At 35.1% G+C, this 27,630-nt stretch overlaps 5 protein-coding genes across 7 annotated transcripts; 2 read left to right on the top strand and 3 right to left on the bottom strand.

Moving 5' to 3' along the window:
• Positions 1-5,403: 5,403 nt before the first annotated feature.
• On the top strand, positions 5,404-10,211 carry LOC18606171 (histone-lysine N-methyltransferase, H3 lysine-9 specific SUVH6-like). Its single transcript, XM_007039633.3, has 3 exons — positions 5,404-5,628; positions 6,312-9,189; positions 9,959-10,211. The coding sequence occupies exon 2, from the start codon at positions 6,348-6,350 to the stop codon at positions 9,132-9,134; it is 2,787 nt and encodes a 928-aa protein (XP_007039695.3). The 5' UTR covers positions 5,404-5,628; positions 6,312-6,347; the 3' UTR covers positions 9,135-9,189; positions 9,959-10,211.
• Positions 10,212-12,224: 2,013 nt separating this feature from the next.
• Positions 12,225-13,852, bottom strand: LOC18606170 (expansin-like B1). The gene is made up of 4 exons (XM_007039632.3): positions 13,601-13,852; positions 13,296-13,402; positions 12,697-13,008; positions 12,225-12,600 (listed from the first exon to the last, which is right to left on the bottom strand). Exons 1-4 carry the CDS (start codon positions 13,740-13,742, stop codon positions 12,403-12,405), a joined length of 759 nt encoding a protein of 252 aa, XP_007039694.3. The 5' UTR covers positions 13,743-13,852; the 3' UTR covers positions 12,225-12,402.
• A 3,192-nt stretch (positions 13,853-17,044) lies between these two features.
• COP9 (COP9 signalosome, subunit CSN8) lies at positions 17,045-19,139 on the top strand. Of its 2 annotated transcripts, XM_007039631.3 has the most exons (6): positions 17,045-17,196; positions 17,358-17,437; positions 17,585-17,766; positions 18,094-18,201; positions 18,521-18,592; positions 18,887-19,139. In XM_007039631.3, the coding sequence occupies exons 1-6, from the start codon at positions 17,113-17,115 to the stop codon at positions 19,024-19,026; spliced, it is 666 nt and encodes a 221-aa protein (XP_007039693.3). In that variant the 5' UTR covers positions 17,045-17,112; the 3' UTR covers positions 19,027-19,139. The 2 variants fall into 2 exon arrangements, with proteins under 2 accessions (XP_007039693.3, XP_007039692.3); XM_007039630.3 differs by lacking the exon at positions 18,521-18,592.
• Positions 19,140-19,975: 836 nt separating this feature from the next.
• On the bottom strand, positions 19,976-21,594 carry EXLB1 (expansin-like B1). The gene is made up of 4 exons (XM_007039629.3): positions 21,340-21,594; positions 21,084-21,190; positions 20,451-20,762; positions 19,976-20,357 (listed from the first exon to the last, which is right to left on the bottom strand). The coding sequence occupies exons 1-4, from the start codon at positions 21,473-21,475 to the stop codon at positions 20,160-20,162; spliced, it is 753 nt and encodes a 250-aa protein (XP_007039691.2). The 5' UTR covers positions 21,476-21,594; the 3' UTR covers positions 19,976-20,159.
• A 1,661-nt stretch (positions 21,595-23,255) lies between these two features.
• Positions 23,256-27,248, bottom strand: CLPR4 (CLP protease R subunit 4). 2 transcript variants are annotated; one of them, XM_007039627.3, is made up of 8 exons: positions 26,889-27,246; positions 26,428-26,631; positions 26,044-26,099; positions 25,533-25,659; positions 25,342-25,419; positions 24,978-25,091; positions 24,784-24,896; positions 23,256-23,478 (listed from the first exon to the last, which is right to left on the bottom strand). In XM_007039627.3, the coding sequence occupies exons 1-7, from the start codon at positions 27,156-27,158 to the stop codon at positions 24,825-24,827; spliced, it is 921 nt and encodes a 306-aa protein (XP_007039689.2). In that variant the 5' UTR covers positions 27,159-27,246; the 3' UTR covers positions 23,256-23,478; positions 24,784-24,824. The 2 variants fall into 2 exon arrangements, with proteins under 2 accessions (XP_007039689.2, XP_088660566.1); XM_088804440.1 differs by lacking the exon at positions 23,256-23,478 and adding an exon at positions 24,279-24,561 and having other exon boundaries at positions 26,889-27,248.
• Between the last annotated feature and the right edge of the window lie 382 nt (positions 27,249-27,630).

Genomic DNA, 27,630 nt, shown 5'->3' with positions numbered 1-27,630 from the left:
AAGAACCTAATTCAAAGTCTAAGATCTTATTAGGTAAAATAAATTTTGTCAAACCCTATTCTATAAAATAATTACAACGTCATTTACATGCTCAATAGAATGTTTGCATATTTAGGAAGTTCAAGAAATTGTTAAAAGACGATATTGCCCCTAATGGTACCATTAAGTCAATTAAGCATCGAACTAGTTCAAATAAGAATTTTAAGTTGAAATTAAGAGTTTCACAGTCCAAGAATGATTTAAAATGGTGATTTGGAGTTTGATGATCAATTTGAAGTCAAACCAAAATTTTCACTATCTAGGGGTAAAATGGTCATTTGCCACTTGGAGACAAAATGAGAATTTAAGAAAAGATTTTTGGCCCCCATTTTACTAATTGGAGTATGATTTGAGGTTTAGAAGTGAAAAAAAATTTAATTTCAATATAAATTGGAGTACATGGGTAAAATGGTAATTTTGCCATTCAAGGGGCAAATCGGTAATTTTGCACCCCCATAGCATTTTTTCAGCATAAGGTCTTCACCTATCATCATTTTTGACCCTTGAATAATGTGTGGTGGAGAGAGAAAGCTTAATAGTTAAGAAATGACACATGGACCAATAATAAGGTGACATGTGTCAAGTTTATTTCCATTGTTTATTTAGCTTTAAAATAAACATAAAATCAGCCAATTTTGTTTCATATGGCCGGCCAAACGAAGAAAAAAAAAAAGAACAAAGGGAGAAAAGAAAAACAAAAACCCTAGGTGAAGAATTTCAAGAGAAAAGTGTGGGAAATTCAAGGAAACAAGTGACAAAAGGTAAATTTTTTTTATTTTGACTTGTGATCTACCTTTCCCATGCATTTCTCCTTATTTTTCATGCTTAAATTACATGTTTTCATGATAAATTCATGGCTGATCAAAATGGGTAAGGAGAGAGAAAGATGTTGGATTGAATTGATTTTAAGATATGTTAGTGTTTTTAGTTAGTTTAGCATATTTATAAGCAAAACAACAAGAGAAGAATCCATTTTCCTTATGAATCTTCATGGCCAAATCTTTCTTGATGTGTGTGGGTGATGGATTGTTATTATTTTAAGAGAAATGGCTTAGAAAATGATGAATAATGGTGAGAAAATTTAATAGGAAAAATCATGGTGTTAGTGCACTATGATGGTCGAATTTTTTCATGAAGAAATGGGAGGGTTTTGATGCTAAAATTGGTGTTATTTGAATAATGTTTGGTAAATTGAGGTATTAGAAATGAAATGGAACAATTTGGAGCCAAATCAGACACAATTGTCATTTAATCGGGTAATAGGCCAAATTAGATCAGCACCGCATTTAAGTGGTAGTCGGATAAGTTGCATATCATATCATGCATATACACCGAGCCTGAATTGATTTATAATGGTCAAACATTAATGTGGTGAATTATGTATTGTATATTGTGGATATGTGGTGAGCATATTAAACTGGTAAAAGTACAAAGATTGTGCTCGAAGATTGGGATTAGGAGTACATTGACTTCTAGAACTGTGAGTAAATTTATTATCGTCTTAATTATCTAGAGTAGTTTTATTCAATTGTGTAATTTTATAAAAAATGGATTTAAATGGTAAATAGTTATGTTTCAAGAAAAATTGTGATTTTATAAAATGATTTTATAAATTTTCTGAAAAATTGAATACTGATTTTGAAAGTAGAGTAATTAGAGACTGCCCGCTTGTGTTATAAATTGTGTTTTAAATTATATGGCTTATAGCAATATGTGAGCATGAATGACAAAGTCTGTGTTTGTATCAAAATTATATATACTATGTATTTAGCCTTGAGAGGCTAGATTTCGATAAATTGCCATGTCATGTAGAAAATGATTTTATAAATCATGTGGTAGATAAAATAATTCATAATCCCTGCAGTGGAGGTTTTGTGGATCAGCCTAAAAGAAGGGGCACAGAATCAGATATACCTTACCTCGATTAGAGAGTCGTGTGTAGGGTTTCTCTAGAGGTAAAGATTTGAGTGCACTTCACGTGGATCATCGCGTGAGAGTGAGACTTAGCCAACGCAAAGGCATGGCTAGAATTTTGGATGTAAAGACATTCAACAGCCTTGGTGGTCTCAGTCAGATGCCTAGGCCAAGGCATCCCTGGGAATGATTTTGGCAGGAGCCAAGTTTTGTGAATTACATAAGCCAAGTTGATTATTTGAGTAAATTGATTATTGATGTTATGAAAAATATACTGAAATAGAATATCTTACTTGTCTTTATTTACTTGATTTTAGATGGTTTATATGGTATTTGTTTACTCACTGGGATTTTATAATCTCACGACTCTCAATTTCTCACATTTCAAGCTCGGGATAGCCTGTAGATAGCCGATCGCATCAAGGACTTTAGTTAGCCTTGCATCGACAAAATTGTAGGTTCACAGACTCGCACCTTATTGGTTAGTTAGGGGCCCACGTGTCACTGTAAAAATAATTTTATATTTCAGTTATCTGCTTTAAAGTACGTATGAATATATTTAGCTTTTACACTACAGAAATTAAATTACGAATTTCTCTATAAATATTGTTTTGTATTTAGAAAATAGAATATTTCATTGAATATTATTATTTTATTCAAATAATTATAATTTCATTTCAAATAATTATTTTAGACATCTAAATTTACTTTTAATTATGAAACATGTGTTTTTCACCCACACACAATGTTTTTGACGGGTTTCGGTATTTTCAAAGAAAAATGACAAAAATGCCCCTATGAGCAAAAAAATAATATTTTATTATCTTGATTTGGAAATGACTTATGATTTTTTTTGAAATGCGGGATTTAATAATTGTCGCTCACTAGGGATATGCGAAAGCTGATGCTAAGCCTTGTGGGGTTCCAATTGATATTTGGGGTAATGAGTGCCTATCGGGACGTCGCGACGGTTGTCAATGGTTCGATGAGAGTTCCGGATTGTGACAAATTTACTTTGGTGATCAATCGTATCTAAAAAAAAAAGATTGATGGCCACTCGTCTTAAGTTGAATTGTTGAGTTATAGGGCTTAGACAAATATCATAATCTAATTTAATTAAATGATAATAAAAATATTTTTTATTCAACATTTATCAACTTAAAAATTTAAAAGTCTATGAAAATGGGTTTTATATTTGGGTAAAACACTTTTATTTTTTTAAGTTTTGCTCATAATTTCACGCATCTCTATTAGTATTCGAAATAGACATTTTACTCCAAAAGAATTTTTTTTGTTAGACGCATAAGTTTTGTTGTAGGGGCAGCTCAATAAGTTCAAAAGCCTAAAGCGAAATATTTAATGAGGTATTTTTTTATTGAAATTAAAAAAAATTATTAAAATTTTATTATTCTAACTTTTTGAGTTGCAAACTTTGTATATATTTTAAATGGCTAATACAAAATAAAAAATCAAAATTTTTAATTCAAATAAATCAACTATTACATAAAGTAAAGATAATATAACAATATAATATAAATTCTAAGTTAAAGTAAAAAAAAAATTGTAAATATTAAAATAATAGTGCCTAATTGTTGAATGCTTATTGCAAACCACAAACGAGGCTGATAGTTTTATGAAGATAATAACATAGTAGATTTCTTGTGTATTCTTTGGAAGAAAACTAAAGTTAAAGGAAGAAGGAAAAAAGAGCAAATGAGACAAGAAAAATTCAAAAGTAGGTATTATACATTGAAAAAATAATAATTGGTTTTATATATAAGAAAAAATTTGTTAAAAATCATTAAATATGTTGATTGGAAATAACAGAAAAAAGTGAGAAAAAAATAGTTGTTAGAGATGATTAAATATATATGACCGTTAGTTGATTGGAAATAATATAGTATTATAAAAATTAGAAAGTAATAGAAAATTGAGATTTATTAAACACATAATTAAGAAAATGAGAAAATAGGTAATTTTATTATTTATTATTTTTATATATTTTTAATATAATTAATTATATTATAAATTTATAAGACCTCTTCAAATTGGAACCCTAAAGCCCTTGCTTGGGTGGCTTAACTCAAGGGGTGACCCTATTTTGTCGTTAGTTAACTGTTAGTGTTTCCATTAAGGGTAAAATACCTTAATTCTTAAGTTGTGACCATAATTTCACATGAGTCAATTAGTATCCAAAATAAACAGTTCGTCTCAAATGCGTAAACGGCATTAACAGGCAAATGTGAAATGTCTCATATACTTTTATTCTTTCTCCACTATTTTCACTCTTTTCTTTTCTTGCAAAGCGGTAAACAGTGCCTCTTTACGCTAATCGCTAGAGCACCAAGTTGCGCCCTTCTAATGCGATCTTGTGCTCATTGATGTTGTGGGAATGCTAAATCTAGTGGTCTCGCGATCAAATCTAGTAAGGAAGTGACAGATCTGATGTTCCCGCAGGTTTGATTTGGTTGGGTAGCATCTAATCTGATGTTCTCGTGGTCAGATTTGGTTGGGAAACGTTCACTCAAAGCTTGTCATGTTGTTTGTCGTTGTTGTTTACAGTGGAGAAATTTTAGTGAGAGAAGGAAAGAGGATGCTTGGACACAGAGGCAAATAAATTGTAAAAATTAAGAAATTGTATTTTATGTAATGGTAATTTGAAAAATTAATAAAAGATAAAATTATCTAAAAAATATTACCACGTCATCAAACTAATGAAAATATTAACAATTGACAAATGATAGGACTTATGTATCTAGTAAAAATATTCTTTTAAGATAGACCGTCCATTTCAAATTCTAATAGACTCGTATAAAGTTATAATCAAAACTTAAAAGGTTATGGTAATGATGTGGCAAAGGATAATTTTACCCTTTTTTTCATCCTTAAACCTATTAGAAGCTAAAACTCTTTCAAAATCCTGATTTTATTGTTGAAATGCACTAGATTTATTGTTGATTTTTGGCACTTCAACTCATAAATCACTTGTGAAGAGAAACTATGAACCCATGTTTGATTTTTGCTAGGTGATTCAAAGTGAAGTCGAAAGGTGGAAGAGAAAATGAAAGTTGAGTCGTTGAGTTGATTTATTTATTTATTTATATATGGGTTTAGAAACCATAAATCTATGTTTGATCTAAGTTTTGAATTTCAAAGTTTGTTATGAGAACTTGACATTTTTTCTGTTGGATAAAATTTTTCAAATAGGTATTGACACACTATTGTATTTATTTTTTTGTGCAATAGACAATTTAGATATTTCATATTTACCATTGATGCTATTCAAATTGTCAATTTTGAATACTAATGAGTTTACGTGTAATTATTAATAAAAATTAGAAAAAATGTATTTTACCCTTATATTTTACCACCTGTCATTTGGCATAACGACGCCGTTTCTACTGCGGCACTCGAAGCGTCGGGTTTTTCTTCACTCCGGCAATCATCTCGTAAAGGAGACAAATCGAAACGGTAAAGTGCACACATTTCCTTCTCCACTACGAGCTAAAAATTATCAATTTTTACGATCCAGCTTCCTATCGAAAACTTTAGACGATCTTCACCGTTGATTTCAGTCTAATGCCGCTCATTCTTCATTAGTAACCGTCGTTTTCTTTCCTCATTTCGATGCTCTTCCGCCTTCTCGTGCATGTTCTACTCCTCGAAGATTTTCGGGTGAATTTTTATTCTTGTTGAAATCTCGTCTGTTTAATTAGCTTTTGATCACTTCAAATCCATAATAGATGGTCAACATTTCTTCGATCACTTATTTTTCCGCCTTTATTTTAGCAATTTTCTGTGCATGGTAACGCAACCATTTTTCTCTTTCCCCTCTTAATTTTGAATTATTCTTCCCGTTTTGGTGGATATCGAGTTTGTGTTTCTAGTCCTGTTTGGTTTCGAAGAAAAGTTCAGCAGAAAATTCGATATATTTTAAAGAAAACTTGATTATTGTCATTAGGTGCTTTAGAGTTTACGGGAAACTACATATATGAATCGCATTATTTTTTTAATCCACTGATTCATTTTTCCTTCTTTTTTTGTTGCTATTTGATTGAAAAGGGAGTTTGATTTTTTCATCCATTTGAGATATACTATTTGCTTATCTTTTAATCCCCTCGTTTTCAACTGGCTTGTTCTTCAATATTGGGGCATAGTTTTAGGTTATTTCATGGCTTGATTTGATTGTTGATACAGTCTTTTGCTGTTGTTAGAAACTAAAGTCTCATGACCACGGGATTCGTTTTAATTGTTTTCTGTTTTTACTTTTATTCATGGTTAGAGATAGAGAATGAGGTTAATTATTGTTTAATCTTTGAGCTAATTGCAGTCTAATAATATTTTATGTTGGTTTTTAGGTTGCTTTTCGTGCAACTTGTAATATATGAGTTGAAATGGGCGTTTCCGATAATATGCTGCATAAAGAGACATTAAAAGTGGCAAGTTGTAGTCATTCTGAGGGAAGGCTGGGAAGAGTGTCAACTGAAAATGGTCACTTTGCCCCTGCACCCAAGTATAAGCAGCGTAAAGTTTCTGTTGTTCGGAATTTTCCACCAGGGTGTGGAAGGTTGGCTGCACCAATCGATAGACCAAGTGAGCAAGCGGTGAAATCCCACCCTGGTGAGAGCAGTTTGGAGAAGACTTCGGCAAGAAATTATCGTCCTCGTAGAGGAGTCACTGTTGTGAGAAACTTCCCTCCATTTTGTGGAAGAAATGCTCCACCTCTTAGCGAGGAGGAGCGCATGAAATGGCTTACCTCTCTAAAGGACAAAGGTTTCAATCTAGAGAAGTTTGTAAATGAGGAAAAGCCCTCAGAGAAGACTATATGTACTGATGTGAAACAAGTGATAGAGGATGTTCAGGATGTCAATGCTTTAGAAGGTAAAATAGAAGGTAGTGCTCCTACACTCTCTGCAGAAGAAATTCGATCTAAACCTGAAGAGCTGGCTTCTGAAAAAATGAGGAAGCTATGTGCTTATGAAGCTTCATCCAGGAATGATATGGATGAGGACAAGGAAGATATGAGAGAAAAGAGCATCAAGTCTCCTTGCGAAACTTATCCAAATGAATTTGATAGCAAGTCCAAGCAAGTTAGTGAGACAAGTGATGGATATGTTAGAGGTTTGGAGGAAAATCCAATACATGATATTGTAATCTATGCTGAGGACAAGAGTTTTGAGACAAAGCTTTCTGATTCACCTGCCTTTGAGGATCAATTGCTGGAGGAGGACTGTGGGAGTCAAGAAGTTTTATTGGATGGGTCAATTGTGCAAGGCCTCATGGCTTCATCAACTTGTCCTCTGCCACAAGGGAAAGTGACCTGCAAACGTGACCTGGGGGGTGTTTCATTTAAAAGAAAAAGAAAGAACAATTTCATATTGCTACCAAGGGCAAACCATGCTTTAGTAGCAAATAAGAATGAAGCAGAGAGCCCTGAAGAAACATGTATTAAGAAGAATTCTTCTCCCACAAGGCCTTATAAAGGTCTTGGTCAAGTGGTTATCAGGGACAAGGAAGAATCATTCCAACAGGATGGACTATACACAGATGATAATTTTGCTCTGAGATCATACAGTTATGATGTGAGTCTTCCTCCTTCTTGTCCAAGTAGTGTGTGTCATGATAATGATGCAATTACTACTCGGAACAAAGTGAGAGAGACATTACGCCTATTCCAAGCCATTTGTCGGAAGCTTTTACAGGAAGAAGAATCAAAGTTGAATGGAGAAGGAAAGACCTTTAAGAGGGTGGATATCCAAGCTGCAAAGATTCTCAAAGAGAAAGGGAAATACATTAACACAGGCAAACAGATCATTGGACCTGTACCAGGTGTTGAAGTTGGTGATGAGTTTCATTATTTTGTGGAGCTCAATATTGTTGGCCTTCATCGCCAAAGTCAGGGTGGTATAGATTACGTAAAGCAAGGTGATAGGATCATTGCTACTAGTGTTATAGCATCAGGGGGCTATGACAATGACTTGGATAACTCAGATATCTTGACTTACATGGGTCAGGGAGGGAATGTTATGCAGAAAGGTAAGCAACCGGAAGACCAGAAACTTGAAAGAGGAAACCTTGCTTTGGCAAATAGCATATTTGTTAAGAATCCAGTGAGGGTTATTCGCGGTGAGACAAGGTCTTCTGATTTGTTAGAAGGTAGGGGTAAAACATATGTTTATGATGGCCTCTATTTGGTGGAGGAGTGTAAGCAAGAATCAGGACCACATGGTAAGCTTGTCTACAAATTTAAGCTGGTCAGAATTCCTGGTCAACCAGAGCTTGCTTGGAAAGTTGTAAAAAAATCTAATAAATCTAAAGTGTGGGAAGGGCTGTGTGCACATGATATCTCACAAGGGAAGGAGGTAATCCCCATTTGTGCTATAAACACCATAGATAGTGAAAAACCTCCACCATTTGTGTATGTACCTCACATGATCTATCCTGACTGGTGCCACCCTATTCCTCCCAAAGGTTGTGATTGTATTGATGGATGTTCAGAATCTGGGAAATGTTCCTGTGCAATGAAGAATGGAGGAGAGATCCCATATAACCATAATGGGGCCATTGTTGAAGCAAAGCGCCTTGTCTATGAATGTGGTCCTACTTGCAAGTGTCCTGCTTCTTGCTATAATAGAGTGAGCCAGCGTGGCATAAAATTTCAGCTTGAAATCTTTAAAACAGAATCGAGAGGCTGGGGTGTTAGATCCCTAAATTCTATCCCTTCCGGAAGTTTCATCTGTGAGTATGCTGGAGAGCTCCTCGAAGATAGAGAAGCTGAAGAAAGAACAGGGAATGATGAGTATCTGTTTGATATTGGAAACAACTACAGTGAAAGTTCTCTGTGGGATGGTCTTTCAACCCTAATGCCTGATGTGCATTCAAGTGTTTGCCAAGTTGTGCAAGACAGTGGTTTTACCATCGATGCAGCACAGCATGGCAATGTAGGGAGATTCATAAACCATAGTTGTTCACCTAATTTGTATGCACAAAATGTCCTTTATGATCACGATGACAGGAGAATCCCACATATAATGCTCTTTGCTGCTGAAAATATTCCTCCCTTGCAGGAGTTGACATACCATTACAATTATATGATAGATCAGGTTCGTGATGAGAATGGTAACATAAAGAAGAAATTTTGCTATTGTGGTTCTTCAGAGTGCACTGGTAGGCTGTATTGAAGCATGACACCAAAAACTCTTTTGGATTCCTGAAGAAGCACTGACTTTTTGCACTGTAAGTGTTTTTCCCCTCACATATCCTTAACCTTTATTAGGTATTAATGCACATAGACATAGTTATGCATATATAAATATGCAAAGGCTATGTATTTGTGTATATGAATTTAATTTTGTTTTTGGTTTTCATTTATTACTCCTGATCTTTTTCTCTAAACATATATGTGCTTATGGATGCTCACATTGTATGTTTACAAACTGATCAATATACAAATCACAGATGTTCAAATCCATGGCAAATCCTAGTTGCTTGTGGGAATTACACTCATATGACTTGTGTGGATTCAAAACTTTAATATGCACAGACTATTTTTGCCTGTGTCATTTGTGGATTTGGTTTGCGACAATTTAGTGCACATTTCTACTCACTTTTGATCCCACATGTAAAGGTCATAATCTGGCAGTCATTTCTGCATATGATGCTGCTATAATATCTGTGCTCATTTTAGCAGCTGCTAATGCGATGGGGAAAATTTCTTGTTCTGGGTTGTGCTATGGAAAGGGAAAGAGCACCAACTTTAGAGATTTTACCCCTCTAAAGTATCAAGTCTAACATTATATTTGTCTCGTCTATGATGCGAAGTTTCTTCCCAATTCTAAATCATACACAAATATGTACATAGTGTATAAATATAAAAAATCATAATACTATAAATAGATGCCGTTGAAATTTCCTATGGTTAATGCAGAAAGAAACAATATCCGCCATGCAAAAAATGGTGGTTTGTAATGAAGTTCTGCTAAGGTTGCTGCTTAAATTTTTGCAGGCATTACAATATCCAGATGCTGCACTATCGTATGCTTCATTCATGTAACTGTTCAAATTTCATGCTTGCCAAGACTAGCTGCCCGCCGCAGAATGTTTATGATGCCCTCCTTGTTTGCTTGTATCAATGTTTTGGAGACCTCTGTATGGTTATATTCTTCACAGCTGTTCCTAGAATATAATTTTTGGGCAAAAATGTACTTCTAAGACGCATGTGAGGAAGCTAATTGCAGAGTTAATATTACAGACTTGCATGTGCAGTGTAATCATTTTGACAAACTACTCTACTTTACAGGGAAAATCTAGAAAAATAGTCAAATATAGAAATTTCCCCACCAACTGGAATGTTATCTTTTTTTGTATATATGCTAGGGAATTTTGACCTTCGCATTGGAGGGCTAGTAACTATTAAGTTAAGTTTGGAGTAAAATTTGTAATCAATCAAAATTCAAAATGTTATTTGTAGAGGGTTTTTTTGGTAAGGGGAGAGTACGTTTTGAATAAGTAAAATGAAATTCACTAGAAGTGGCAGAAAAGAAGATTGGAGTAGTTTTTGAAATTTAAGTGTTTTGGGCGACGGAACGCAGTAGATAAAAAGAATTGAGTAAAGGGGATATTGGAAAGAGTAATCATTGATATTTTTCTGATCTTTTATTTAATTGTTAAAATCTCATATTTATATTAAATAGTAGTGTTTTCTTAGGAGAAAATAGAGTAATTTTAGAAGAACATGTTTTGTACGGAAGAATGTTCTTGTTATGGAAAAAGCATGTCCACTATGTGAAGGATGACCTATGGGAAGAGCACTTTAAATAACGGTTTATCGATCATTAACATTATAAAAAGAGCACGTAATTGGATAATATTTTTAAGAAAACAAGTTTTGCATGGAAAAACGAATTTATTATGGGAAGAGTATATTCACTATGAGAAGAATAGTTTATAAGAAGAGCACGTTAAAGGACAACTTATTAGATGATATGGAAAGAATACGTAATTGGATAATGGACATAAGTTTTGAGTAGTAAAGTAGTGATACTAAACAATGTGACACTTATACATTAAGAAAGAAGGAAAAGATAAAGCATGGTTAAGAAAACGTCTTCTTAATAACTTCCATTTCTAAGCCACTAGATCAAACTTTTTAAAACATTTAAGTATGAAAATAACTCGTGAACTTATCACTCGTTTTGAATTATTTTTATTTTTTCATGTGACACAATTATTTTATATTTGTTCTCGTTATGTAAAATAATACTTAAAAAAATAGTTAATTAAAATTAGACATCTATAGTATGCTTTTTTTTATTGTTAATTTTAATTATCCAAACAAATTATGGATTGTTATTTTTAATTATCAAAACAAATTAAGGGTATTTGTAATAATTTCTAAACTTGGGCACGGGAAAGTTTGGGCAACAGACTACAATAGAAATTTGGGTCGTGTCAATTAGAAGTAGGAAATTCCTCATATAGTTTTAAAATAGAAATTTGGATCGGTTCGAATTAGGCAAAACGTGAATTTTATGTCACAATTGGACATTCAATTCAGATTGTTTCGAACTAAGTTTGAAATTAGACAAAAACATGGATGTCATGTCTCGAGTGCACAAAGAATGGGCTTATAAAGAATTAAGGTTGGATCCTTATGTTAAATGAAAACTTAAAATCGTAGAAGTTGTTTTTTAAGACGCCGCCCATTTAAATGGGCTTTAATTTTTCGGTCCATGAAATTGGGCTAGACAAGGGAAAAAAAGCAAAAAAAAAAAAAAAACGGTCTCCCAAAGAAAACGATTTAACAGAGTAATAGTAGGAGAGAGGAAAATCGAAAGAGTAAAAGCAGAAGAGAAGAAGAGATGGATCTTAGTGTTCTGAATGAAGCATTGGCTTCCAAGTCCTTCGATAAGATTGCTGATATATGCGACAATCTCATGCTTCGGGTACCTTTTGATGTTCTGTATCAGGTCTGATGGTCATAGTGTGATGGGTAGACTGGTATGAATGGATTTTGTGAACAGCAAGAATAGGGAACAGTGTCTTTGGTCCTGTTTCCTGATCTTACTGATGCCTTTTGCTAGTTCTTTCTTGGTTAGGATGAAAATTGATTGGGGCTGGGTGCAATTCTTTGTTGCTTGTATAGTGTAACTTGGTTCTCTTTTAACTCTTGACCGTTCTGTTCCTTTTTTTACTAGGTTCATCCCAGTTTGAATGAAAGTCTATGATGATTAATGTTAAAAAAAAGAAAAAAAAAAAATACATGAAGCAAAGGTACACATAACCAACTCTTTATTTTATCGAGCGCAAGGCGAAGTTTTAAGCACTTTGCTGTCTTACTAGTGACATCATAAAGCAACCATGTAATTAAGGACTTAATACAAGTAGTCTGATTTTTGCGTTTTAAAATTTCTTACTTATTTGTTTCTAGTAGTGCAAGCCTGACGCAATTTACTCAAGCTGAATATCTGATTCATACGCAACTCCAGCTTTCCAATCGCTGGGGATAACGTTTGGTGCCTGCACCCATGTCAAGCCCGCGCTGCCACTCACTTGCAACCTCAAGCTGACAGCCCCCTGTGGCGGACTAGCCATGTCGAAAACTGCCCCATACGCCCTCCTCATTCCTATCCATTGCTTAGAATCCTCCTGCTCACACACCAAACGCATAATAATGTAACAATATGTACGATTCGGTACTTCAAGAAGGAGTAAAAAGTTTGTGATAAATAAGTAAAAATTTACCCGCCAAATATCAACGGCTTGGATATCGTTTTTGCCAGTTTGGTACAAGATTACAATGGCCAAGTAGCTTGGGTATCTGCTTTGTTCTTGAACCTTGAACTGGAGCTTGTGACCACCGTAGCGGCAGGGGATTCTCTGGAATTCCACGTCAACTACGCCATAAGCAAACAGCTGCGCGGCGGTGTTTGATCGTGCCATCCTTGTGTAGGCACGGGGACTCAGGATGAAATCTGTGTGGTCTCCTTCGCCATAGTCAGTCACCACAACGTTCACCCCATTACCATCACACAGTTGAGGGTTCGTGCACCTAACCTGAGTTTGTTTAATTAAGCAAAAGCAAGCGTCAAGGATTAGCTAGCAACATAAAATAAGAAGCAACTTGTGTTTATAGATCAGTGCCAAAGCAACTAATGATAATGAAAACTTTTAATTAGTTTTAAGCGGTAGGGGCACATGTTTAACGCTAGAAACACTATACTATTCTAAAGGTTGAGTGGAAAGTAGTTTGATTTTGCGGAAGTTTCTGCCGAACCCATAACTCCTTGCTTTACCTGTGATCGCTTTCAGAGTTGAAATAATTAAGGGGCTTGAAGTTCTACCTGATAGCAAGCACCGCAGCCAGCTCCATTCTTGTAGAGCCTGGAAACCCCAGCCACGTTCGCATCATTGACAGTCCTGCCGTATTCTCCAAACCCGCAAGCTCCACCTAAATTCACATGATTGTTAGCTCATGTATGACATATGAGCATTGCATAGGCAGTAAGATTTAAAATCACAGTCACGGACCTCAAGAATAAGTATATCCACTTGCTAATTTTAAAAATCGTGACGATGACACTTAATATTACTACTAAATACTACTAAATAAATAAACATGCACGTATCATAGGAGAAATGTACATACTTGGAGTCCCTAAGCAGTCAGGACTGCCATAGTAAGTTGCTCTGGACCGGACGAAATAGTCCTGAGAGTAACACAGACACAGTGCAGGCAAGAGCACCATGACAGACACAAGGCAACAACGAAATCTTACTGAGAACCCCATGTTTCTGCTACCAAGCTTTTAGCAGTACCAAAGAGAATAATGTAACCAAGAAAAGAGAAAGATAACCTAGCAAATGGAGAGGGGAGAAGTTGGATGAGCTTGTGAGAGATGGGAAGCTAAGAAATCAGTATCCCATATTTATAGCAGAAGGCAAGAGGCTGCTGTTGAGCAAATTGCTACACCTTTTTTTTCTTATCTTCCACTAATTAGGAGTAGACAGTCCGAAAAAGGGTGCCAAGGCGGTAGGATTAAGATGAATGGTGTGTATACGTATGCGTAGACCCCGTTCTTGACCCCCTTAAGACCCTTCTTTGAATCTGGATACGTATTCTATTGACAAATGTTCTGCCTAACTTTTGTCAACATTCCCTTCACTTTTTGGTAGCTTCGTGTATCTCCAGGGTCGATTCTGAAAGTTTACGCGTGAATTATTACTCTACTTTTGGTACTAACTTGATTTTGTTTATGCTATTGTGTTTGAAGCATTAAAGAATTGAGACTAGAGAAGCAGATTTTTTGTATTCTCTTTTCTAGATATCTCCTCATCCTTCACCTATCAAGACAAAGCAGTTTTCATTTTCTATTCCTCTTGAGAGCTTGAGGCGTCAGAGTCTTAGATATTGCATCAAATGAAGAAGATCTCAGCATGAAGAATTTGCTATAAAGAATCAGCTGGATGGAGAACAGATGACAAACAAAGTTAAACTGAACTTAAAACAATAAAAAGCAGGCACCAAATTGAACAGAAATCGAGCACTTGTTAAAAAGTAGGCTTCTTATTTCTTCCGTCATAAAAAAGTAGGCTTTTGAGAGTTTTTGATTGATAAAGTTCTGTTTTTCTTGCCTTATATTTCCTCTGTTCTTGCTATACAAAAATTCATCATAACATAAACATGGTTAAGTTGTTTCAAGCTATAGGAACTATTAGTCATATACACCTTCAAAACCTATAGTTCCAATGCACTGAATATCTTTTTTCTTTCCTTATTAATTATTAAAAAACAGTTTGCCATTTTTGAAAAACAAAAGTTATGGTTTTTTCATGTTTAAGTTTATATGTTTCCGGATGTTTGGCTGGATTTAAAATTCAAACCTTCAAGTCCCAGAATAAATTCGTTTGACAAACTTGAAACTTCCTCTTAATATGATTATTCATGTAACAGGTACTTGTGAAAGAATTGCTTGTTTTTAGTCAAAAACCAAAAGCTATTTGGAAAAATCCCATCAACACGACTAAATAGTACGAGCTGCATTAATCCACAAAATGCCATCACTTTGGTGGGTTGTAACGCACTATCACGACTGTCAAACCAGTAAGAACAAAACTAAGCTCTTCAGAACTGTCACTGGTGGTGGAAAATTTTAAGACTTGAGAGCACTCTTAAGTTTTCTGTTTTGCAGGTTTTATATAGCAAATTGGTCTTGAATTTCCCATTTTTTTCATTTGAAGTCTTGGCACGTTTGTATTGATGTCGACATATGTGGCAAACAAGAGTGCAAGTGTGATTTTTCTGTAGGATACGTGTGCATAAATTCCAGTAGTATTTTATTTCTGAAGTGGGTAGTGGCTTTTCTTCTTGGTCTTCCATTTGGTGATTGTACGGCACATTGGGTTGTAAATACCATGGAAAAAAGAATGGGGGAGAAACATAGTAGGTTAGTAGTAGCTGCTAATTATGGCTTTATAACTCTGGTCATCAATTAACTATTGAATCATGGCTTCAATGTGAAAAGACTTAAGTACTAAAGTAACTAGTAGGAAGCAAGCATAGGGAAAGAAGACAAGAAGAAAGGAAGAAAATGAAAAATAAAAAAAAAAAACAAAATTTTAATTGGAGTTTAAACAAATAAAACACTGGAATTTATTGATCCCAAGATACACTTTGTGCGCCAAATGAGACTGATACACGTGCTAAGAAAGCATATCCTTCAACTCATTCCCATGCCTTTGCTCCCCGAACAAAGTACACACTGTTCTCAGCTTCTCTAGTCATCCTTCAACTCGAGCTAATACTGTTACAGCAAACAACAAATCACAGAAGCTATAAAATAATTTTATAAATTAAAATAAAATTTGGACAAAAAATTGGATCTCTCTAAACACGTATCACTGCTGGGTTCAAATTAGATTGATACTTTCACATTTCAGAAAGACAGGCATAAAAAAATTGAGAGAAAGAGAGAGAGTGAGCACCAGCTTTATTGGCTTAAATAAGGAGATCACTCTCCATTAACCAGCCTTGCCACTTGGAACAAATAATGGAATGGAATAGACACTGTTGAGAATTGGGACCAAAATACATCAATGATCTATATCCAAAATACAGTTTCGACTTAGAATCTCCTTCTAACATTTGTTTTTTTTTTTTGAAAGGTGATTTCATTAATAGAAAGGGAAGCATAGCTCCCAAAACAATACATGGTTTGAGACTTCAATGCGTTAGCAAGAAACGCACATTAGTCTCAAACCACATAACCAATCAAAAAATACAAAAAAACTCCATCCATCTCCCAACGTTTACAGAAGAAAATCCCAATCCCTGTTTTTGTGATTAGCACTATTTACATTACCAAAAATCCCCTCAAGAAACCCCTGACTACCCCTACTCCTTCATAATGCTAATGAGATCTCTCTGGTGAATAGCTCCCTCCTTCGCGAGGTTATCAGCCATTTGATTGTTTTCCCTGAAGCCATAGATAACATCCCATTTTCCTAAATCTCCAAGGAGCTTCCGCTGGATTGTTCACCCATTTGACAGCATTCATTGAATGGCTCTCAATAACCAGCCTATGGCCCCATTTGGAAGCAATAAACCCAATAAAAACTTCTCTAATGGCCCTTATTTCCGCTGGGTTAGAGTCCTCCACCTTACACCTTTAGGTAGCATTTTGTAGCATATTTTTACAATGTGTTCAATTAAATTATATTTCAATATTTATTTTGTAATAGATCATTATAACGTAAGATTGTAATATAATCACATTATATTGTATTTTATAATATTTTTAAAAACATTTTTACTTTTTAATTTTATTACTTTATTAAAAATATTTTTTAATATTTTAATTAAAATAAAAAATATTAAAATAAAATGAGCAAGAAAAAGATTTTGACGTCCCTGTATCATCCCTCAAGAGTCATGGCGCTCTCAATACCGGCACTACCGGGACACTTTGGGCAGGCTCATCCAAGTTGAATTTCGTGTTGACAAAGAATGGGCTTTTCAATGTTGGATCTTTAGACGCCACGCATTTAAATGGGCTTTAATTTTTTGGCCCATGAAATAGAGCTCAGATCCCACAGAAAACGATCTGACAGAGTAATAGCAGAAAAGAAGAAAATCGAAAGAGTAAAAGCAGAAGAGAAGAGATGGATTTTAGTGTTCTGAATGGAGCATTGGCTTCCAAATCCTTCGGCAGGATCGCTGATATATGCGACAACCTCATGCTTCAGGTACTTTCTCTCTTTTCTCTCCTTTTGATATTTTATTTTCCTTTTTTTTTTTAATTTTTGTGTGTGATGTTTCATCTAATTTTTAGATAGTTCAAGTGTTTTCCTTTAGAATTCCCAAAACCCTATCGAAACCCTAATTCGAATTTATAAAAAAAAATCAGGTAGCAGCGGAAGGCGTTGCTTTTCAAGACGAGTGGCCTTTCGCAATTCATCTTCTCGGCCACATCTACGTCGATGATATGTAAGTCCCATTTATTCTTTTTAATTAATAAGTTATATATACGGGATTATATGTGATTATGGGAAATGCTTTTTTTGGGAGTAAATGTTGTTTTCGTTTACATTTGTTTAGTTTGGGATTTGATGTTTGAAGGGAATGGTTTTGCAGTAATAGTGCAAGGTTTCTTTGGAAATCAATACCTGCAGCAATCAAGGAGAGCCAACCGGAGTTGGTTGCAGCCTGGAAAATAGGTCAGAAGCTGTGGATAAGGGACTATGCTGGTGTCTATGACGCAATTCGTGGCTTTGATTGGAGTCAAGAAACACAAGTTCTTGTTGCTTCTTTCTCAGGCATGCTTTCTCTACCATAGCTTTTTACAATATTTTAAGTGTTATTAGATAGATAATAAAAAATATGTTAAAAAATGAAACCTGAATTAAATCAATAAAAGGAAAAAAAGGAGCTAATTATAAAAAGTAATATCTAATTGAAACATTATGGTTCAGTACAGAAACAATGATAGTTGAATTGCTTATTTTGACTGAGATGCATTGAAATTGAAGGAGTGAAAACATGTAAAAATTAAGTAACACTCAATATTATAGAATGTCCGTAAAAGATTTAGGCAATATACCAGTTGTGGTCATTATTTCATTTATTTGCTGTCCTTTTTGTAGAGCTTTACACTAAGAGGATGTTTGGACTGCTGCTATCTGCTTATTCAACGATAAGCATCCAAGATGCAGCTCAATTTCTTGGAATGAGTGAGGATGATGCCACAAATTGTAAGTACACACATTCCTTGTTATGTTTATACTGTGAATATTCTATTATTTTATTTGCTTTTAGATGTTTGTGATAAGCTTCTTTTGAGACCATATGAGTCTTTATAGTGTAAACATAAATATATGAAATCAGAAGGATATATCATATTCTGAATCAATGAAGTCTCCTTTATAGATGTTTAACTCCCTGATTGCAAGCTGGAGACATGTCTGGTTTATATCTATAATCAGTGAATCAATGTTGAAGCTTTTGCTTCTTATGGTTTGAGTAGAGTCTACATTTCTTGACTTTGAAACCTCTGGTCCTCTGCCTTTCCAGATATTCGAACATTTGTGCTCCCTGTACATGCAAAATGTATAAATCTCGAGACTCTCAACAAGTTTGGCAAAGGAAAGCTACTTTTTCAATTTCTTATATAGCTCTTGGTTTTATGGAACAAGATCGATGGCCATACAAAGCTAAATTCCCATTGAAAAACATGGAATTTTGCTGTTTATAGGCTTGCCAAACTGGCTTTTACTGTTAACCCTTTTTTGAGCTGAATGTTCCACTTTTTGTATTGTTAATAGAATTGTCTACTTAAATTAGTGTGTGCTATACTATTCACAATTTCTTTTGGGTTGTTGATACAACAATATTGGTTGTATTTATTAATGTTGTTGATTTTGGATGTTTCACATGCAGATGCACTACGGCAAGGTTGGACAGTCGATCCTGTTTCTCAAATGCTAACTGTGAAGAAGCAGGCTATTGTGAGAGAGCAAAAATTAGATCCTGGCAAATTGCAGTGCCTGACGGAATATGTTTTCCACCTTGAACATTAAATCATATTTGTAACTTCTGAGCTTTCGATTGCCTTGTTATATTGAATTCTTTAAGAAGTTGAAACAAGTTAATGCTTCTCATATTTTTCTAAATTTTGGGGAGCTTCTTCAAACCTTCACTTAGTTTATCTTCTATCATCTTACATGCCCATTTTATGTTTTGAAACAGTTTCAGTGAACATCCTGATCCGGTAAAGCATGTTTCATCCTATAAGTAGCTGATGAGAAGTAGGAATAATTACGCAGCTGGAAACACGTAATTTAATGACATAAACAATCAGTTTTATTACCAAAGAAAGTCATATATACTTGTAATTTTTTTTTAAAAAATTATTCAAGAGAATTTAAGTAAATGTTCATTTTTTATTGCTTTCAATAAAGTTTTATATTTTTATTTTAAATTAAATAAGTCGTTATGATTGATAATTGATTAATTGTCGTTAGTTACAATGTTATTTATTATTTTATGCTTATGTGGTGTGGACATGAAAAATAAAAAATGTTACATGTTTATATATCACATCATATCATATTAATATATTACGTCATCATCTATTATAATATGTCAATATATCATTAATATCATGTAAAATGTAACGATAACTGATATTTTGATTAATAACAATAAATTAATCATTAGGCATAGAATTTTGTTTGATTTAAAATAAAAAATAAGTAAAAATTTATTTGATTTAAAAATAAATATATAAAAATTCAATAGAATGAAATAAATAAATAATAATTTATTTAAGAAATTTTAAATAACTTAGAGATTAGTTGAAGTGATAAAGGTGAATGAGATTGAGACTTAGTTAAACACATGGAAGTAAAGATTTGGATTTGAAATGTAGTATTTTTTATTAATGATTACGAAAAGTAGTGAAAACAAAACACTATCAATTACTATAAGACGTCGTCATCATGATAACAAACTCAGTGGAAGGAAAAATACTCTTAAAGGTGTAACTTCATTGACTCATGAAGCAAAAGTACATATAACAACTTTTTATTTTATCGAGCACAGGGCAAAGTTCCGAGCACTTTGCTGTCTTACTAGTGACATCATAAAGCAACTACATACTTAAGGAATTAATACAAGTAGTCTGATTTTTTTCCTTCTAAAATTTGCTACTTTACTCAAGCTGAATATCTGATTCATATGCAACTCCAGCTTCCCAATTGCTGGGGATAGCGTTTGGTGCCTGCACCCATGTCAAACCGGCGCTGCCGCTCACTTGGAACCTCAAGCTGATAGACCCCTGTGGCGGATTAGCCATGTCGTAAACTGCCCCATACGCCCTCCTCATTCCTATCCATTGCTTACAATCCTCCTGCTCACACACCAAATGCATAATTATTGAACAATATGTACGATTTCCGTACTTCAAGGGGTCAGAAGTTTGTGATAAATAAGTAAAATTTACCCGATAAATTTCAATGGCTTGGATTTCGTTTTTGCCAGCTGGGTACAAGATTACGATGGCCAAGTAGCTTGGGTATCTGCTGTGTTCATGAACCTTGAACTGGAGCTTTTTACCACCGTAGCCGCAGGGGATTCTCTGGTATTCCACGTCAACTACGCCATAAGCAAACAGCTGCGCGGCAGTGTTTGATCGCGCCATCCTTGTGTAGGCACGGGGGCTCAGGATGAAATCGGTGTGGTCTCCTTCGCCATAGTCAGTCACCACAATGTTCACCCCATTATCATCACACAGTTGAGGGTTCGTGCACCTAACCTGAGTTTGTTTAATTAAGCAAAAAAGGAATTGTCATGGATTAGCTAGCAACATAAAATAAGAAGCCACTTGTGGTTTATAGATTAGTGCCAAATTAGCAATTAATAATAATTAAACTTTAATTAGTTTTAAGCAGTAGGGTCACATGTTGAACACTAGAAATGCTTTTAGCAAGTGAGAAATATATACTATTCTAAAGGTTATTGCGGAAATTAGTTTATTTTTGCGGAAATTTCTGCCGAGCTCATCACTTTGGTAGCTTCGTCCTTGCTTTACCTGTCGCTTTCAGAGCTGAAATGATTAGGGGGCCTGAAGTTTTACCTGATAGCAAGCACCGCAGCCAGTTCCATTCTTGTAGAGCCTGGAAACCCCAGCCACGTTCGCATCATTGACAGTCCTTCCGTATTCTCCGAACCCGCAAGCTCCACCTAAATTCACATAACTGTTAGCTCATGTATGACATGATGAACATCCTTAAGTGAATTTGAAGGTTTAAAATCACGGTCAATATCCACTTGTGAACTTTAATTGTAATAAATAAATAAACATGCATGTATCATAGGAGAAATGTACATACTAGGAGTCCCTAAGCAGTCAGGACTGCCATAGTATGTTGCTCTGGACCGGACGAAATAGTCCTGAGAGTAACACAATGCAGGCAAGAGCACCATGACAGACACAAGGCAGTAACGAAATTTTAATGAGAACCCCATCTTTCTGCTACAAAGTTTATAGCAGTACCAAAGAGAATAACGTAACCAAGAAAAGAGAAAGATAACTTAGAAGATAGAGAGGAGAGAAGTTAGATGAGCTTGTGAGAGATGGGAAGCTAAGAAATCAGAATCCGATATTTATAGCCGAAGGCAAGAGGCTGCGGTTGAGCAAATTGCTACACCTTTCGCTTCTTTTCTTCCACTAATTCGTAGTAGGCAGTCCGAAAAAGGGTCTTAAGGCGGTAGGATTGAGATGAATGATGTGTATACATGTGTAGACCCCGTTCTTGACCCCCGTAAGACCCTTCTTTGAATCTGGATATGTATTCTATTGACAAATGTTCTGCCTAACTTTTGTCAACATTCCCTTCACTTTTTGGTAGCTTCGTGTATCTTCAGGGTCGATTCTGAAAGTTTACGCGTGAATTATTACTCTACTTTTGGTACTAACTTTGATTTTTTTATGCTATTGGGTTTGAAGCATTAAAGAATTAAGACTGGAGAAGCAGATTTTTTGTATTCCTTTTTCTCAGTATCTCCTCATCCCTCACCTATCAAGTTTTCATTTTCTATTCCTATTAAGAGCTTGAGGCGTCAGAGTCTTAGATATTGCATCAAATGAAGAAGATCTCAGCTTGAAGAATTTGAGAAAAAGAATCATCTGGATGGAAAACAGATAACAAACAAAGTTAAACTGAACTTAAAACAATAAAAAGTATGAACAAAATTGAACAGGAATCGAGCCCTTGTTAAAAAAGTAGGCTTTTAATTTCTTTTCTCTCCAATCTTTCATCATAAAATAAACATGGTTAAGTTGTTTCAAACCATAGGAAGTATTACTCCTTTACACCTTCAAAACCTGAAGTTCCAATGCACTGGAGATCTTTTACTTACCTCATTAATTATTGAAAAACAGTTTGCCATTCTTGAAAAAACAAAAGTTTTGATTTTCCCATGTTTAAGTTCATATGTTTTCGGATATTTAGCTGGATTTAGAATTCAACTCTTTAAATTCTAAAATATATTCCTTTGACAAACTTGAAACTTCCTCTCATGATGATTATTCACGTAACAGTTACTTGTGAAAGAATTACTTGTTTTTTGTCAAATATCAAAAGCTTATTGGAAAAATCCCACCAACACGAACTCCGGTTTATCAAATTTAAACCAGCACGCATCATCTTTGATAAGCTGATAGGTTTTGTTGACTCGGAAGAAGGGAAAAGCCATGTACTAAATTTAGTAACAGCTGCGTTAACCAACAAAAAGCCATCACTTTAGTGGGTTGTAACGCACTATCACGACTGTCAAACCAGTACGAACAAAGCAAAGCTCTCCAGAACTGTCATTGGTGGTGGACAATTTTAAGATAATACTTCAAAAATTAGGGGTGAGAGCACTATTATTTTTTCTGTTTTGCCGGTTTTGTATAGCAAATTGGTCTTGAATTTCCCCTTTTTTTAAGTCTTGGCACGTTTGTATTGATGTCGGCATGTGTGGGAAACAAGAGTAGAAGTGTGATTTCTCTATAGGATAAGTGCGCATAAATTCCAGATGTATTTTATTTGTGAAGTGGGTAGGTGGCTCTTCTTCCTGGTCTTCCATTTGGTGATTGTAGGGCACGTTGGGTTGTCAATACCATGGAAAAAAGATTGAGGAAGAAACATAGTAGGTTAGCAGCAGCCGCTAATCATGGCTTCAATGTGAATACTCTTAGGTACTAAAGTAACAAGAACAAGAAGCAAACATGGGGAAAGAAGAGAAGAAGAAAGGATGAAAATGACAAAAAAAGAAAAAAAAAATTTAATTGCAATTAATTGGTGTTTAAACAAATAAAATACTCAAATTTATTGATCCCAAGATACACTTTGTGCTACAAATGACTGATACACGTGCTGAGACAGCATATCCTTGACTATGATTCTCAGTCCCATGCCTTTGCTCCCCGAACAAAGTACACACTGTTCTCAGCTTCTCTGGTCATCCTTCAACTCAAGCTAATACTGTAGCAGCTAACAACATATAAGAGAAGCTAGAAAATATTTTATAAATTAAAATAAAATTTGGACAAAAAATTGGATCTCTCTAAACACGTATTACTACTAGGTTCAAATTAGATTCATACTTTCACATTTCAGAAAGATAGGCGAGAGAGAGAGAGAGAGAGAGAGAGATAGTGACCACCACTTTTATTGGCTTCAATAATGAGATCACTCTCCATTAACAAGCCTTGCCACTTGGAGCAAATAATGGAATAGATATTGTTGAGAATTGGGACCAAAATACATCAATGATCTATATCCAAAATCCATTTTCGACTTAGAATCTCCTTCCCACATTTGTGATGATTAGGATGAAGGGAGTTGCAAAAGGTAATGTAATAAGGGAGCTAAACTGATAATTTTTTGCAACAACGAACACCACTATCTAAGATTCCTCTTTGGTCATTCTCAAACCCCAGAAAACTTAACAGAAGAACCAAAAGCAAATGCAAGGTGTAAAGCAAATGACCACAGAGTCAAACAAACAACAATAGCTTCCAAGTGTCTCGTTGCAGATTTTAGGGTGGACAGAAAGAGCAATGATGGCAAAGGTGGTGAGATCATAATACAAACAAGCAAATACTTTTCTATTCCAGAACACACTTGTAGAGAAATGTACTAGTTACAGGCAGAACCTAGAACCATTGTTGGTGTGGAAGTGGAAAGAGGGGCATATGATAGAGATTGAAGAGCTAATGTTCAATAAAGGCATAACACATCTATAAAGGTTTATTCCTCTTTCATCCTGCACAGTAGATCAATTACCAATAAAAGCCTTTATACGTCAAGAATCAGGATATTACTTTAATCATTTCATTCAATAGGCAGAGATTTCACACAAAATAACGAACACCCAGCTACATCATGGTACACTGCTTGATAACATATATAAAACACTAGTAAATCACGGTACATTGCTTGGTAACATAAATAAAACACTAGAAGCCACGTGAAGAGTCACAATGCATCAAAGTATCAATACTTTCTAAATAATCCACGCTTCAACAGATGAGATTAATTGGATCCTGCGGTAGCAAGTATACCCTACATCTAAGTTCCATCAAAATTGTGGAACAAAAAAACTATAGAGAAAATAATTATGAGTGACACAAAGGACTCAAAATGAAATACAGCTATCTTTTAAGCATACTGCCTTCTAAAAAAAAACATTTATTGTTACTGAAGAACTATTTAAAAAAAAATATCTACAATATATAAAATGCAATGTAATCAATCATACAATTCAAGAGAAAACACATGGTTTACATGAACAGTTTTAATAGTCACATAGTACAAGTCTCTTATGGTCAGATAAGTTGTGCCTTCTTCAGGTCAGAAACAACACCACGGTCTTCAGCGCCCCTTTCATTGTATAATACCTGCAGAATATATTGGAAAAATACAGTATAGTAATGCATGAAAGCTAGTAGAAAATATAAAACTCCTTCAAGTAAAAGAACCTTATCTATGATGCCATATTCAACTGCCTCACTGGGGCTAAAATATTTTGGGCGCCTGATATCCGCTTCAATCTGCTCAGTTGACTTTCCAATGTGTTTTGCATAGAGTTTAACCTTGAGCATAATTCATATGCAGTTACATTAGCCCAAATTTGGATGCACATCCAACAGAAAAGTTTGCAAAGTCAGCTTTAATGCTAATAAGTCAATTTATGAACAAATGCATACAGTCTGCAGTATGCAGTTTAGTCATAGAAGACCAAGCAAATACAAAGCCGTGTAAGTAGGATCATGGTGTTTTCAAATGTAAGCTTGGTGTATAATCAGAAATCAGAATCCTTAACTAAGCAGATCATTTTCTTACCAACTCTGTTTTCACATTCTTTACTTCCTTTCTTGCAAGGTCAACATCTGTTGCTTGACCTTGAAATCTTGCAATAGGCTGCAGATTGGTAGAGATAAAAATAATAAATATTAAACATGTCAAAGTTCAAGCAACATCGTAGAAGAATTTCATAGTTTAGAGCATCAGAGATCCACTGTCCAAGAACCAACCTGCCTCATCATTATTGTAGATGAAGGAAGAGCAGAACGATTTCCTGTTGCACCGGCAGCTAAAAGTAATGCAGCTTCTCCCCAAGCATTACCAACACAGAGAGTAAAAATAGGAGGCTTCACATACCTGCAGTGAAAGATAGTATTCAAAACAGAAAATAAAGCTTGGAAGCTCTTCTGGAAGGATAAGGATGTGCAGAGGCTCATAGAACATTATACATTCAGAAAATTTTCCAGGCAAGTAGTATCTAAGTGTCTAGGAAGTAGAAAAACTTCATGTAACTAGGCCTCATCATGACTCAAAGAACATATCATTCACAAAGAATGATGCATTCAACATTTAAGAGTAGTTGATACTGCTGGGTTTTGACATCTAGAGTGAAACTACCACCCTGAAGCCAGGAAGAGAATTCCGATATTTCAACGTTTAATAAATGCAAATTAAGTGCAGCTCATAAGACAAGTAAATTGTGAAATACAGCATGAGTTAAAAAGTGGAAAGAGTAATGACCCCATAACGTCATAGATTGCAAAAGCCTCAGTCTCGTAACCCAACTTCTCGCCACCCTGAAAAAAGTGAACAATCCTATTAACAGTATTGAAAAGGGAGCAAACTAACACAACATCTGATTTCCTCTTTTAAGTATCCTAATAATGCAAAAGAAAAGGTAAAAGAGAATAAATATTTTTACTTACTAAGCACACCTGCAATACATTTTAACTCTATCAAAAAGAAACTAAAATAAGACTGGTTCAAAATACTTTCTAATAAAAGTTTGCATTTTTATCTTTCATTTAGCATCCAATTCTAATTATGATGACAATAATCACAGCAAAAATCTACATTTATACTTCCAGAACATGGTTATCAACTTCTGTGATAAGAAAATCATACCTTGGTTGTTCCAGTGGAGTTTATGTATAAGTAAATAGGCTTCTCCGCATCTTCATACTGAAGGTAAAGAAACTCAGCCAGTATCAACTCTGTGACAGAAGGAACAAGCGACATTCCCAAGTAAACTATGCGGTTCTTGTACAAATACGATGCTAAGTCCGGTGGAGGTTGCTCCCATGCACTTCCCCTCGAAAACGGAATAACCTATCCACAAAATTCCGGGAAAACGCCGGCATAATGTATTTACTTTGCAATAAACTTGACCTAGATAGGGCAATTCAACTTTGTGATATGATACTCAAATTTGAATTAAGAATTAAGATTAGTATTAACGTTACTTGTTCAGCATTCTTATAAAATAAAATTGCCTACTTTCTAACCGTTAGCACTATTAATAAACATTTGAAAGTCCTAGAGAAGTAAAGAAATTTAGATTAAAAGTCAAATAATTTAACGTGTACCATGGTTACGACACCTCGTTTAGGCTTGGATCGGGAGAGGGAAGCCGGGTTGAGAGATTCAGGTCGTAGCTTGAGACCGGAGAAATCTCCGGCGACGCTTCCGGTGGCGGGGAAGGGAGAAAGGAAGTTGGTTGAGAGAGAAGCTCTGAGAGAAGTTGGCGGAGGAGAGGTTAGGGTTCGATAAGGGTTTACGGTTCGTGCAGAGGTTGGTGGTGATAACATGTGAGCATGGAGCGCGAGGCTTGATGCTGCTGCGGTTGCGACCTCCATTGATGGCTATGGTGCCTTCGAAGAAAAGCTGCGTTTCGGAAGGCAGTTAGCGAATAGTCGTAACAAAGAAGAAGAGGGAGAAGTGATATCCGGATCAAATCCGATTCGAAAATCTGGAAATGGTTCGGGTTAGCCCCGAAGTGAGGCGGTTTGGTTTGGTTGGCCTGGTGTTCAGGCCATATTTGGGCTCCTTTCCTGTAATGCTTATGACTTTCAGCCCATCTTGGTCTCCCGGCCTTTTCGTTAGCGTGGGCGCGGGCTTATAATTGTCTAGCCCAAAACATTGTCTCTTCGCTCTTTGGTCACCTTTTGGGTTTATGATTGTTTGCTCATCTTCTTCTAGGACCCTTCGTATCTGATTTGTCGGTCCTTTTTGTCAACTCCTTTCCGTAATTTTTTAAAATAATTTTTCCTGGAAAAAATTTTCGTCAGTATCCTAGGATGACGCTAACAAATTATTAGCGTTCTGTCA

The sequence above is a fragment of the Theobroma cacao genome, chromosome 3 (genome assembly GCF_053813885.1).
Source record: "Theobroma cacao isolate CCN51 chromosome 3, ASM5381388v1, whole genome shotgun sequence".
Taxonomy (NCBI): domain Eukaryota; kingdom Viridiplantae; phylum Streptophyta; class Magnoliopsida; order Malvales; family Malvaceae; genus Theobroma; species Theobroma cacao.
The sequence above is the reverse complement of the archived record's forward strand: the minus strand, read 5'-3'. Positions and strand labels throughout refer to the sequence as shown.

Coding starts and splice junctions, on each gene's coding strand:
- COP9 (XM_007039631.3), top strand. CDS start 17,113: ATGGATTTTAGTGTTCTGAATGGAGCATTGGCTTCCAAATCCTTCGGC. Junction 17,438..17,584: donor CACATCTACGTCGATGATAT/GTAAGTCCCATT, acceptor ATGGTTTTGCAG/TAATAGTGCAAGGTTTCTTT. Junction 18,202..18,520: donor TGAGGATGATGCCACAAATT/GTAAGTACACAC, acceptor CTGCCTTTCCAG/ATATTCGAACATTTGTGCTC.
- LOC18606171 (XM_007039633.3), top strand. CDS start 6,348: ATGGGCGTTTCCGATAATATGCTGCATAAAGAGACATTAAAAGTGGCA.
- LOC18606170 (XM_007039632.3), bottom strand. CDS start 13,742: ATGGGGTTCTCAGTAAGATTTCGTTGTTGCCTTGTGTCTGTCATGGTG. Junction 13,009..13,295: donor GCTGCGGTGCTTGCTATCAG/GTAGAACTTCAA, acceptor AAACAAACTCAG/GTTAGGTGCACGAACCCTCA. Junction 12,601..12,696: donor AAGCCGTTGATATTTGGCGG/GTAAATTTTTAC, acceptor GTGTGTGAGCAG/GAGGATTCTAAGCAATGGAT.
- EXLB1 (XM_007039629.3), bottom strand. CDS start 21,475: ATGGGGTTCTCATTAAAATTTCGTTACTGCCTTGTGTCTGTCATGGTG. Junction 21,191..21,339: donor TGACTGCTTAGGGACTCCTA/GTATGTACATTT, acceptor ATGTGAATTTAG/GTGGAGCTTGCGGGTTCGGA. Junction 20,763..21,083: donor GCTGCGGTGCTTGCTATCAG/GTAAAACTTCAG, acceptor AAACAAACTCAG/GTTAGGTGCACGAACCCTCA.
- CLPR4 (XM_088804440.1), bottom strand. CDS start 27,158: ATGGAGGTCGCAACCGCAGCAGCATCAAGCCTCGCGCTCCATGCTCAC. Junction 26,100..26,427: donor ACTCCACTGGAACAACCAAG/GTATGATTTTCT, acceptor CACTTTTTTCAG/GGTGGCGAGAAGTTGGGTTA. Junction 25,092..25,341: donor AGAATGTGAAAACAGAGTTG/GTAAGAAAATGA, acceptor ATTATGCTCAAG/GTTAAACTCTATGCAAAACA.